The 13,574-nt window shown below is 46.2% G+C and overlaps 1 protein-coding gene across 1 annotated transcript in view; it reads right to left on the bottom strand.

Moving 5' to 3' along the window:
* The window catches only part of TEX26 (testis expressed 26), a 76,541-nt gene extending 73,224 nt beyond the window's left edge, over nucleotides 1–3,317 (bottom strand). Inside the window, exon 1 of the mRNA XM_073583335.1 lies at nucleotides 3,194–3,317. Within this exon, the coding sequence (XP_073439436.1) occupies nucleotides 3,194–3,226 (33 nt within the window). The 5' untranslated portion in view covers nucleotides 3,227–3,317. The remainder of the gene's footprint in view (nucleotides 1–3,193) is intronic.
* Between the last annotated feature and the right edge of the window lie 10,257 nt (nucleotides 3,318–13,574).

Below are 13,574 nucleotides of genomic sequence, written 5' to 3'. Positions count from 1 at the left end.
TGAGAGGAGACTTAATAGCTGTCTACAAATATCTAAAGGGCTATCACATTGTAGAAGGATCAACTTTATTCTCATTTGCACAAGGAAAGACTAGAAGCAATGGGATGAAACTGAATGGGAGGAGACACAGATTAGATATTAGAAAAAACTTTTTGACAGTTAGAGTGATCAATGAGTGGAACAGGCTGCCACGAGAAGTGGTGAGTTCTCCTTCAATGGAAGTCTTCAAACAGAGGCTGGACAGACATCTGACTGGGATGATTTAGCGAATCCTGCTTTGAGCAGGGGGTTGGACCAGATGGCCCAGGAGGTCCCTTCCAACTCTACGATTCTATGATTCTATGATTCTATGAGCCCCATTTCCAGAAGGAGAGAGCCCCTATGCAGGAAAGAGAAAACCCTCATACAGGAAAGGGAGAGCTCCGATATAGGAGGGGGAGAGCTCTGGTGCAGGAGGGGGAGAGTTCCGATGCAGGAGGGGAGAGCTCCGATACAGGAAGGAGAGAGCCCCAGAGCAGGAAGGAGAGAGCCCCGCTGCAGGAGGGGGAGAGCTCCAGTGCAGGAGGGGGAGAGCCCCGCGGCCAGAAGGAGAGAGCCCCTATGCAGGAGAGAGAAAACCCTCATGCAGGAGGGGGAGAGCTCCGATGCAGGAGGGGGAGAGTCCCAGTGCAGGAGGGGAGAGCTCCAATGCAGGAAGGAGAGAGCCCCAGTGCAGGAGGGGAGAGCTCCGATGCAGGAGGGAGAGAGCTCCGATGCAGGAAGGAGAGAGCCCTGATGCAGGGGGGGAGAATTCTGGTGCAGGGGGGGAGAATTCTGGTGCAGGAGGGGGAGAGCCCCAGTGTACGAGGGGGAGAGCCCCGCTGCCAGAAGGAGTGAGCTCCTATGCAGAAAAGAGAAAACCCTCATGCAGGAGTGGGAGAGCTCTGGTGCAGGAGGGGGAGAGTTCCGGTGCAGGAGGAGAGAGCTCCGATGCAGGAAGGAGAGAGCCCCAGAGCAGGAAGGAGAGAGCCCTGCTGCAGGAGGAGGAGAGCCCCACGGCCAGAAGGAGAGAGCCCCTATGCAGGAGAAAGAAAACCCTCATGCAGGAGGGGGAGAGCTCCGATGCAGGAGGGGGAGAGTCCCGGTGCAGGAGGGGAGAGCTCCGATGCAGGAAGGAGAGAGCTCCAGTGCAGGAGGGGAGAGCTCGGATGCAGGAGGGGGAGAGCTCCGATGCAGGAAGGAGAGAGCCCTGATGCAGGGGGGAGAATTCTGGTGCAGGGGGGAGAATTCTGGTGCAGGAGGGGGAGAGTTCCGATGCAGGAGGGAGAGAGTGTAACATCGGCGGCCGTGCCTGCCGATATTCCATCAGCGGCGGCACCCGCCGCAGCTCCGTCTCACCTGCGCTTCTCCTCCCGGGCGCTCTCACGTCCTTCCTCCCGTGCTGCTGCGGTCCCGTGCGCCACCCTTAGGCAGTGGGCGCGCGGCCGACCGCTCTCTTCACACGGCGGGGGGCGTCGCTGAGGGCAGGGCCGTGGTGATCTACTTCCGGGTATAAGGAATTTCAGGCGTCTTCCTTAAGGCCTCTTTCACACTTCAGTTTTTTACAATCAGTCACAATCCGCCAGGTTTTGAAAAAAACGGATCCTCAATATTCTTTTGAGGATCCGTTTTTTTTCTCCATTGACTTTCATTAATGGCGGATTGTGACGGATTGCCGTCCGTTGCATCCGTTTTTTTTGAGGATCCGCCAAAAGTTGCTGTCCGTCACCATCCTCAAAGATTTCAAAACGAGGCTTGCAACGTTTTTTTTTCTGGCGGATCCTACAGACACTCATTTAACCCGAAATTCTTTCTGGGTGCCGGACAAAAAATTCTCTCTCTCTCTCTCTCTTCATTTTGCGGATCCATCAAAAAAACGGATGGGTGGCATCCGTTGTCATCAGTTCTACAACGGATCCAGCATCCGTCCTTTTGGCGGATTTTGACTGATGCAAAAAACTGAAGTGTGAAAGAGGCCTAAGGGGAAGACGCCTGGTAATTGTGTGGTGCTCCTGCACTATTCTGGCCGCTATAGTGCTTCTATAGTTCTCTAGCCGTGACTTTTCCTGATCCCTGTCTGCCTTGTTCCTGTCTCCTTTCCTTGCCATCCCTCCGGTCTGTCCTCTCCTAGTCCAGTCACTGCTACCTCCTGTCTTTCGTCTGGTGTTATAGTCCATTGCCTGGTCCCTGTCTTGCTGGTTCCCGTCCTCTGTCCGCCCGTTGTTATTCCTGCTTCTGGGTTCTCTACGTGTGCCTTTCCTCACCTTCCATGCCTTCCTCCTGCTGCCCTTTTGGTATCCCTCCTCCTCCAGTACCCTCTGTCCTGCATTCCAGTCCACCTGTATCCTTATCTGTCCTTGAGCCGTCCCTCTTGGTTGCGGCTGTCGTGGTTCTGACCCCTGTGGTCCTGCCCCTAACGATCCCTGTATAGAGGTCGGTTATCACCTGGCGGGCTCGGCCCAGGGGCTCCAGATCTGTGATTCAGAGGGTCCACTCCTGGACGCTGTCCGCTCCAGAAAAGTCACAGAGAGCCCCAGTGTAGGAGGGGGAGAGCCCCATTGCCAGAAGGAGAGAGCCCCTATGCAGGAAAGGGAAAACCCTCATGTAGGAGGGGGAGAGCTCCAATGCAGGAGGGGGAGAGCTCTGATGCAGGAGGAGGAGAGCTCCGATGCAGGAAGGAGAGAGCCCTGATGCAGGAAGGAGAGAGCCCTGATGCAGGAAGGAGAGAGCCCTGATGCAGGAAGGAGCGCCCCAGAGCAGTAAGGAGAGAGCCCCGCTACAGGAGGGGGAGAGCCCCGTGGCCAGAAGGAGAGAGCCCCTATGCAGGAAAGAGAAAACCCTCATGCAGGAGGGGGAGAGCTCCGATGCAGGAGGGGGAGAGTCCCGCTGCCAGAAGGAGAGAGCCCCTATGCAGGAGAGAGAAAACCCTCATGAAGGAGGGGGAGAGCTCCGGTGCAGGAAGGCTCTTTGCTCCTGCACACTGATTCTCTCCTTCCTGCATCGGAACTCTCCCCCTCCTGCATCGGGGCTCTCATCTCCTGTACCGGGGCTCTCATCTCCTGTACCGGTGCATTTACCCTCCTGCACAGAAAACTTCCTCTTCTTCGCTGCATGAGGGGAGAGCTGATCCGCTGTCCGTTCATACACGGTTCACTAGCCCAGCAGCAGCTCCCACCTGAGTGCTGATCATGGTGGATGAGCCTGGCATCTCCCAGCTCCCGGCGTTACTCCGATGCTGCTAGAAGACCCGTCTGCACCACACTCCGGAGAAGTTGTAGCCCGGACGCTTCTGTTGCTAGGCAACTTGGAGACCTCGTGTGGATGGAGGGGAGGGCAGGCTGTGGCGCTCAGGGTGACGCGCAGGCGCAGTAGCGGCTCCGAAGTGTGCGGTAGAGCAGGGCTGTAGTAATGTGCTGTGCGGCCTGAAAGGCAACAGAAAAACCCTACCCGTAATGTCCGCCCTTAACCCCTTGGGGGCTGGACGATTTTTTGTTTCTCATTTTTACCCCCTTTGTTCCAAGACCCATAATAACTTGTTTTTTATTTTTCTATCACGTTTGTTTAGTTGTAGTTTGGAATCACATAATTCATTTAACCATTTAATGCCCTAAAAAAAAAACCGGGGAAAAAAATTCAAATGCAGCGAAATTCTGAATTAAAAAACCCCTCAATTCTACCACAGCTGTCCGGGTTTTGTTTTCACGGAGTTCATTATGCGGTAAAAATGACAACATGATTCCCCACATCAGTACAATCCGGAAACACCAAACTGGTAGATTTTGTTCGTGGAAAAAAAATAAATAAAAACGTATTTAAAAAAAATTAATTTGCGTCACCATTTTATGAGACCTTTTATTTTTTACTAATTTTTACAGTTATATAAAGCATCCATTTTGCTGGAACTATAAAACGCAGCGGTTTTTATTGAAGAGAAAATACGCAGCGTAAAAAAAAAATCACCAAAAATTCTTCTTGGGTGCGCTGAGTTCTATGTGCAGATTTTTACCATAGACTTGAATTATATGCGGAAAATCTACAGGTAAAAAAACACAAAAAAGAAGCCTGAAATCCGCACATGACTGTGCCAGTAATGTATAGTCCGAGCCAAATATCAGGAAGCATCAAAAACATATCACATAGTAAAAAGAGACAAAAGCTACAGAGTCAAAATCGCGAGAAAAAGCATTAAATAGAATGCAACATACCGAATTTACATAACAGGCGCAGAAATGCTGCAAAAATCTGCAAAAACGCAGCAAATACTCATCTTTGGAACTCAAAGAAGCACTTGCATTAATATTTTTTCTGCTAGTTCCGATTTTGCGTTTCCATTTTTCGCTCCCCTTCTTCCCAGAGCCATACTTTTTTTTATTTTTCCATCAATATGGCCATGTGAGGGCTTGTTTTTTGTGGAAAGATTTACTTTTGAACGACACCATTGCTTTTACCATATCGGGTACTGGAAAATGGGGGAAAAATTCTAAGTGCGGTGAAATTGCAAAGAAAATGCAAATCCACAAAAGTTTTGATTTTTTTTTTTTTCTACCATGTTCATTAAATGCTAAATCTGACCTGCCATTATGATTCTCCAGGTCATGATGAGTTTGTAGACACCAGACATGTCTAGGTTCTCTTTATATTTAAGTGGTGAAAAAAAATTCAAAGTTTGTTTAAAAAAAAAAAAAATAGTAATTTTCCAATACCCATAGCGTCTCCATTTTTCAGGATCTAGGGCTGGGTGAGGGCTTATTTTTTTTTGTGTGCTGAGCTGACGTTTTTATTGATACCATTTTGGGATAGATACAGTGTTTTGTTCGTCCGTTAACACATTTTAATGCAATGTTGCAGCAACCAAAAAAAACGTAATTCTGTCGTTTTGATTTTGTTTCTCATTACGCCGTTTACCAATCAGATGAATTATTTTTATTGATAGCTCAGGCAATTCTGAATGCAGCGATACCAAATATGTATATATATTTTTTTATTATTGTTTTGTTTTGAATGAGGCAATAGGGGGGTGATTTGAACTTTTATAATTTTATTTTTTTTTAATATTTTGAAAACCTTTTTTTTTAACTTTTTACTGACTTCAATAGACTCCATGGGAGACTAGAAGCTGCAATCGGCTGATCGCTTGTGTTACACATAGTAGGTCTGCATTCGTGCTACGTGTAACAAAAATGCTCATCTGCTATGAGCGGCGATTACCGGGCGGCGTCATGCTAACCCGTCGGCACTCCGCAATCATGTGACAGGGGCGCTGATGGGCGGAGCTAAGATGCACATCCAGTTTGCACGAGGTAAATACCTCTGTCAGAGATTGACAACGGCATTTAACTAGTTAACAGCCGCGAGTGGATCGCGATTCCATCCGCTACTGTTAGGGGCACATGTCAGCTGACCAAATCAGATGTCATGTGCCGGAAAAGGTGCGGTCTCAGCTCCGGAGCTCGCACCTATGACGGATATATAAGGGGATATTTAACCCCTTATACATATCTGTGTAGTGTGAGTGTATTAATATACATACCTACACTGTCTCCAGGATCCAGCTCTGCTCTGGTGCTCTTCTCAGTGGCATCACCATCCTGCAGACTGTCTGTGTCACGCTGCACTCTGCGTGGCCTGGAAGTGACTTTTGCCATGTAAATGTATAAATCGTCAGAACGGGGCCCCATAAGCTTTCCTTGTAAAATAGATGTCCAGCTCACACGGACAATCCCTTTAATGCAAAAGGACAATTGTATGTTGTTGGAGAATATAGATGTAGATCATCTTCAATGTAATGTCAATTGAATAAAAGCTGAACTGCAGATCTTGGCAGTGACCCAGTAGTGTAGCCAATAGAGGGGCAGAAGGTACGGTCGTCCCGGACTCCGCGGTCAGAGCGGCCCACCAATAGCTATGCTACTCTTAACTACATTACATGTGCTTGGTAATATTGTTCAGTTGTGCGGTGGTCCAGGAAGACACAACCCCCTTGTACTTCTACTCTCCATTGTTGATACAGTGGCAGAGGCCCGGCACAAGCGTAGGACTTGGGAGCCCTGACACGGTGACATCATCTCACCACGCGGGGACTGTGATGTTCTGTGTATATGACGTCGCTATGACATCAGCGCTTTGGTTTGCCGGAGCCTCACATATGGACTCATCAGGATCCTGGATATAGGTAAGTATATGATGTTTTTTATTTTTACTAAAACTTGTTGTGTGGCTGTGAGGGCATCTTAAACAATGGGGGACCCTCACACAGAGTGGGTAACTCTGAACAGTATACAGTATGTGGGAGTCAATGTGGGTGCTATTGCGAGGCAATTATATAGTTTGGGGGCTAATGTGTAGGGCAATTACATATTTTGGGGGTGGGGGCTGATGTAGGCCCGTTATATATAATTTGGGGGCTAAAGTGGGGGCCATTATACACTTTGGGGCCTACAGAGGGGGCCCTCATACAGTGTGAGGAGCTCTCGTATTGTAGATGAGCCACTCATACATTGTAGGGACATCTCTGGGGGCTTCTCATAAATTGTGGGGTTGTTATACAGTGTGAGAGCCAATTTGAGTGTCATTATACAGTTTGGGGCCTATCATGGAAGCAATCATAGAGTATGGGGACAACTGTGGGGACCATTATACAGGGTGGGCCATTTATATGGATACACCGGCGTGGGCCATTTATAAAATGGGCCGCCATGGTCACCACCCATCTTGAAAAGTTTTCCCCTCCCATAAACAGGAAGTTGATATCACCAACCTTTCCCATTTTACAGTGGGGAAAAAAAGTATTTAGTCAGTCAGCAATAGTGCAAGTTCCACCACTTATAAAGATGAGAGGCGTCTGTAATTTACATCATAGGTAGACCTCAACTATGGGAGACAAACTGAGAAAAAAAAATCCAGAAAATCACATTGTCTGTTTTTTTTTCATTTTATTTGCATATTATGGTGGAAAATAAGTATTTGGTCAGAAACAAAATTTCATCTCAATACTTTGTGATATATCCTTTGTTGGCAATGACAGAGGTCAAACGTTTTCTGTAAGTCTTCACAAGGTTGCCACACACTGTTGTTGGTATGTTGGCCCATTCCTCCATGCAGATCTCCTCTAGAGCAGTGATGTTTTTGGCTTTTCGCTTGGCAACACGGACTTTCAACTCCCTCCAAAGGTTTTCTATAGGGTTGAGATCTGGAGACTGGCTAGGCCACTCCAGGACCTTGAAATGCTTCTTACGAAGCCACTCCTTCGTTGCCCTGGCGGTGTGCTTTGGATCATTGTCATGTTGAAAGACCCAGCCACGTTTCATCTTCAATGCCCTTGCTGATGGAAGGAGGTTTGCACTCAAAATCTCACGATACATGGCCCCATTCATTCTTTCATGTACCCGGATCAGTCGTCCTGGCCCCTTTGCAGAGAAACAGCCCCAAAGCATGATGTTTCCACCACCATGCTTTACAGTAGGTATGGTGTTTGATGGATGCAACTCAGTATTCTTTTTCCTCCAAACACGACAAGTTGTGTTTCTACCAAACAGTTCCAGTTTGGTTTCATCAGACCATAGGACATTCTCCCAAAACTCCTCTGGATCATCTAAATGCTCTCTAGCAAACTTCAGACGGGCCCGGACATGTAGAGGCTTAAGCAGTGGGACACGTCTGGCGCTGCAGGATCTGAGTCCATGGTGGCGTAGTGTGTTACTTATGGTAGGCCTTGTTACATTGGTCCCAGCTCTCTGCAGTTCATTCACTAGGTCCCCCCGCGTGGTTCTGGGATTTTTGCTCACCGTTCTTGTGATCATTCTGACCCCACGGGGTGGGATTTTGTGTGGAGCACCAGATCGAGGGAGATTATCAGTGGTCTTGTATGTCTTCCATTTTCTAATTATTGCTCCCACAGTTGATTTCTTCACTCCAAGCTGGTTGGCTATTGCAGATTCAGTCTTCCCAGCCTGGTGCAGGGCTACAATTTTGTTTCTGGTGTCCTTTGACAGCTCTTTGGTCTTCACCATAGTGGAGTTTGGAGTCAGACTGTTTGAGGGTGTGCACAGGTGTCTTTTTATACTGATAACAAGTTTAAACAGGTGCCATTACTACAGGTAATGAGTGGAGGAAAGAGGAGACTCTTAAAGAAGAAGTTACAGGTCTGTGAGAGCCAGAAATCTTGATTGCTTGTTTCTGACCAAATACTTATTTTCCACCATAATATGCAAATAAAATGAAAAAAAAACAGACAATGTGATTTTCTGGATTTTTTTTTCTCAGTTTGTCTCCCATAGTTGAGGTCTACCTATGATGTAAATTACAGACGCCTCTCATCTTTTTAAGTGGTGGAACTTGCACTATTGCTGACTGACTAAATACTTTTTTTCCCCACTGTATTTAGGTGTATCCATATAAATGGCCCACCCTGTACAGTTTGAGGGCTTTTGTGGGGGCCATCATAAAGTGTCGGGACTAGTGTAGGTGCCATTATGCAATGTGAGGGCTTCTATGGGGGTCATTATACTGTGATTTAGACATGGGCATTCATAGAAATCATGGGACCCCATAGCAGAAGTTTTATTTACCTCCGCAGCAAAAATAATATTCGGCTGGGTCACAGAAGAGCATATCTCAAAGCTTTGCAGTCCTTACAAAGTAATTTTCCTCCTCCTGAAACCCTAGATTCCTCTTTCATTGCACCCATGAAATATGATAGCAACAAAAGTGCCCCCACCCAAACACAGTATGATAACCCCACATTGAATTCCTTCACAGTACCCTCCACAAGCACAATATGATGAGCCGACTGTACCCCACCTCAACTCCTCTGGCAGTATGGTGACTCCATCACAGTATGAACCCCCAACTGTGACCTCCACACAGCCCTCCATGCAGTATATTGGCCCTACATACAGATTAATGACCCCACATGTCACCACACTGTATAATGCCCCCCCACTAGCCCTCCAAATATAATGCCTCCAAATATTATAATGACCCCCACAAAGCCCTCCAAATACTATAATACCCTCCACATAGTCCTCCATATCGTGTACTGCACCCCATAGTACTCCATACAGTATAATGAACCCCATAGTCCTCCATATAGTATAACGCACTGTAGTGCAGCGGTATCCACGCTGTGCAGTGATGAGGCAGTGACCCAGCAAAGTTCAAAACAAAAGTCTCTTTAATGCTCAACTCACAAAAATACACAGCACACGATATCCTCCGGATCGCAGCCAGGAAACATATCCTCCAAATTGCAGCCAATAAACACGCCAGTCCACCTCCTAGACCGGTTGCCATGAGTGACTGCACCACCTAGTATGCTGTGGGTGCCAGGCCTTTCAGCTCCCTTGGCTGTTTGGCTCCACTTGCCTGTGTTTCCTCACACAGGTCGAGCTCTGCAGATCCTTCATCTCTGCACTCTTCCAAACACCAGACTGACACTGACTCTGACCCTGACAAAACCCAAACGTTTTACTGCAGGAATTTTAACTTGAATCTGTGGCCTTCACCCACATGGATAACCCGGCAAGGAAGGAAACGGACTGCCCCACTATCATCCTGTAGTCCATTTAAAAAGCAAAAGCCCAGCAGGTTTTCTTAAATCTGCCTTGGACAAATAGTTTGCCCAAGACTAACACTTATTTTTTATTTTGCATAGCTATCACAACTACGCCTGTGACTGCAATGCACTCCCATGGCCTCAATACGCCTCCTTGCGTATCCTGGGGGGAACACACGGCGACCCCTATATGTGACATCGGTCACTGCCTCACAGCACCCATCATCCTCAATGTGGTAAAATGCACTTCCCATAGGTCTCCGTATAGCATAATGCACCCCATAGTCCTTCACATAGTATAATGCACTCCCCATAGTCCTCCAAATAGTATAATACACTCCCCATAGTCCTCCAAATAGTATAATGCACTCCCCATAGGTCTTCAAATAGCATAATGCACCCCATAGTACCCCATATAGTATAATGCACACCCCATAGGTTTCCATATAGTTTAATGAACCTCATAAAGCTCCATATAGTATAATTCACTCCCAATAGGCCTCCATGTAGCATAATGCACCCCATAGTCCTCCACATAATATAATGCTCTCCCCATAATCCTCCATACAGTACAATTTCCCATATAGTTCTCCATATAGTATAATACACTCTCCATAGTACTCCATATGGTATAATGTACTCCTCATAGTCCTTCATATAGTATACTGCACTCTCCATAGTACTCCATATAGTATAATGCACTCCCCATGGTCACACCAGTCAAGAAAAGAGGCCCAGCCCTCATTCCACCAGATACAGGAGACATCCACCGTCGGTCAAGCAAAAAAGGTCCAAAAAGCCTTATTAGACTTATTAGACCTTTTCAGGAGGACTTGCGGCCTAGTGGGAAGAGCAGGAGACCCCCGCTAGGGCCTGTGTTAGAGAAAGATGCAGTACGGTCACTCTCGTAGGACCGGGATCATTACACCTGTTAAAGCTATAAGAATATACTGTACAACAAGATACTGTCGTAATAGAGGGAACCTGAGGCTTCATTGCAAATCTATATTGTATATTTCACACTGTAATTACTCTGCTTTGCATTATTCACTGTTACTACAGTTAACAATTTCCCACCACCCTGGAGAAATAAACCGTTTAATTGGCTGCTTCCGCCTTGTCCCTGTCTGAGTGTTGCATCAAGCCACCTGCTTACACTTGTAGTGGACAACCCCTTTAAGGGATTATCAAAGTTTATTTTAGCCAGTGAGCATGCTGGAAGTTTGGAAGCTACATTAACAGTATCACCTGGGAAATGTGTCCTTTTCACAAATGGCTTTCTTCTGTGAAATCAAAGTTTGTTTGCAAAGTTGCTATGATAATGGAATTATAGTAATAATGACCTGAGAGAAGGAATTTCTCCCATGAGTGGTATAGACAGCCACACCCAGTGCATGACTAGCTTCACATTGCTGATACGTGTGTTCAGCAATGTGTAGTGTAAACCATGTGTCTAAGCCATAAGACAGCTCGTTTTTCTTGCTCTGATGAAAATACCTGCAAGCTATCCAAGAATAATCCCTAATTAAGGGATCAGGGAAAAGGAGAGGTAGCTCTAGTAAGGATCAATGTATGTTATGGCATTATAGGGGTCGTGATGACATCATTGGCACCGTTAGTGAAATCCGTATAGGCGATGATGTCACAGTTGTAGACTATATAACCCGATCATTTGAATGCTGGGACAAACAGCTGCCAGATGACAGCAATGGTTGCACCCAGGAGAAGAGGGTGGATAGGTGTCCTATGCAAAAAAAAATCCTTGTAAAAACTTTATGGAAAAAACTTTAAGCTGAAATTTTTTTTTTAAAAGTGTTTAAAAATGCTGAGAATTGTGGGTGTGAAAGACCTGAGGGCATAGGACATTGGATAAGTGAGGTACTGTGTACACTCGTCTCTAGAATTATGCCACAAAGTTTAAGCAGCATACCATGTAGACTATAGGAAATATTGATTTCATGGGACTTATTCCCATCTCCCTACATAATAACCCCATATCTGCAGGTAGCGTTTTGGAACATGACAAGTTCCCTTTCAGGAACAGTGTTCTGAATCTGCTGGCAAACTTAATTTCCAAGTTCTTGGAAACCCTTTAATCCAGAAGCTAAAGTATGTGGAACCCACACCTATCTTCAGAATGCCCCAACCACTGCCCCTCCTGGTGGGATGGCTGTTGCTTGTCGCAATCAGATAGACCATGTAAGGAAAGGTAATAGCTGCTATTTCCATGTCATCCTCACAATATTTCTCTGCTTGTTTTCAGCACGATGGAGGAGATTGCCAGTGGCATTTAATAGGATAACAGCCATGGGTGGCTCGTGATTCCACCTGTGGCTGTTAGAGGCACATGTCAAGTTATGGCTCACCTGGCCTTGTGGATTCTCTAAGCCGGAGGTCTGGATGAGCAGCAAAGACTGGTGGCATTGCTGCAGCATAGAATAGAGCAGCAGGATATAATGGAAGGTACCTGAGTGCCTGAAACAGCAGAGCTAATTACGCTAGATAGCACCCTGGTCATGGAACAGCAAAGCTGGGTATGCGGGATGGCACTTTGGTCATCGAATGGCAGAGCTGATTATGCTAGATGGGAACTTGATCATGGAACAGCAAAGCTTTATATGCTGAATGGCACCTTGGTCATCGAATGGCAGGGCTAATTATGCTAGATAGGACCTTGGTTGTGACACAGCATATGTGCTGGTTTGCACTTTAGTATTGCAGATACGAGTATGGAGGCAGGCACCTTGGAACAGCAGAGCCAAGTATGAAAGATGAGTCAGGAGACTCACTTTAAGGTGTATGCAGTAGAGCCCAGCGATAAATAAGAGCTGAGAGTTTAACATGTGAAACACAATTAGCAGAGTCCAGGAATGGGGTAGCGGTGAGAGTGTGATATTACCTGATAACTTAGGTGGCTTACTGCAGCTTGAGCCAACCTATAAGGCTTAAGCGTGTAATATTAGAGGGACATGACATGATATCCAAAGGGAATGGGAACTGAGGGAGTTGGCGGTTGGGTAAGATGCAGAGCCTGGCGCTGGAGCTGAGAAAGGTGAGTAACAATGCACAAGTTGCAGATTTGGGGCTGAAATTTCTGCAAATGAAAATCAGTTCCATGCAGCTGAATAGAGTTGTTTAAGCTGCAAGCACGTGGATTTCTGCAAGTCTGACTGCCATGTATGAATTCAACCTAAGGCCACATTGAGGTGTCAATTTTCAACATACATGTTCTATCCATGTTTTTTAAGGATATAACTCATGCCCATTATAGTCTAATGGCATTTTCACATGTCCAGTTTTTGCAGATTGACTGTCTGCAAAAGAAAACATTTTTCCAACCATTTTGTGAATCAAACTTAGCTAGTTAAATGAACAGGCCCATGAAGAAAATGGATGGCAGTCGGATGCCGTCTGTATTATTCGAGTGCTGTCCGTTTTTACTGTTTTTACCTGGATTCATATATTCATATTTTGAAGTCGGTACCCAGACTGTGATGTACAGACTCACTGAGGGTCCCCTGCCTTGAACCTGACCGCCTAACGTGTCTGTGAGTCTGACAAGTTGTGGTCTGGAGATCCACTGTCAGTCTGTGTATCACAATCTAATTATGGATTGTGTCATAGAGAAAAATTTAAATTCATGAAAACATCTTCGGAGAGTGGACATTACCCTCACATTGAACATATGGCATTAATTATAACTGGGAAAGTGAGAGAACTGACACTTCAAGCTCCATTGAACTAAAACCTCACATTGAACATATAGGATTAATTATAACTGGGCAATGAGAAAGAGATAACACTTCAATATCCATTGAAGGAGGGACCTCATGTCTTGAACATGCAATTGCAGCAGATATCTGCTCTGAGAACCAGCCGCCAAGACTCAGATTTGTGTATTCAGAGGCAGAGAAGTACACTTCCAAGGCAAGAGATTGCTCTGTTCAAAGCACTGATCGCAGACTTTTTGGAGTCAGTGGTCAGTGATGAGTATAGGGGTTTG

The sequence above is a fragment of the Dendrobates tinctorius genome, unplaced genomic scaffold (assembly GCF_039654945.1).
Source record: "Dendrobates tinctorius isolate UK_male_01 unplaced genomic scaffold, ASM3965494v1 ptg000075l, whole genome shotgun sequence".
Taxonomy (NCBI): Eukaryota; Metazoa; Chordata; class Amphibia; order Anura; family Dendrobatidae; genus Dendrobates; species Dendrobates tinctorius.
Note: the sequence above shows the minus strand (reverse complement) of the source record. Positions and strands in the feature narration are given on the sequence as shown.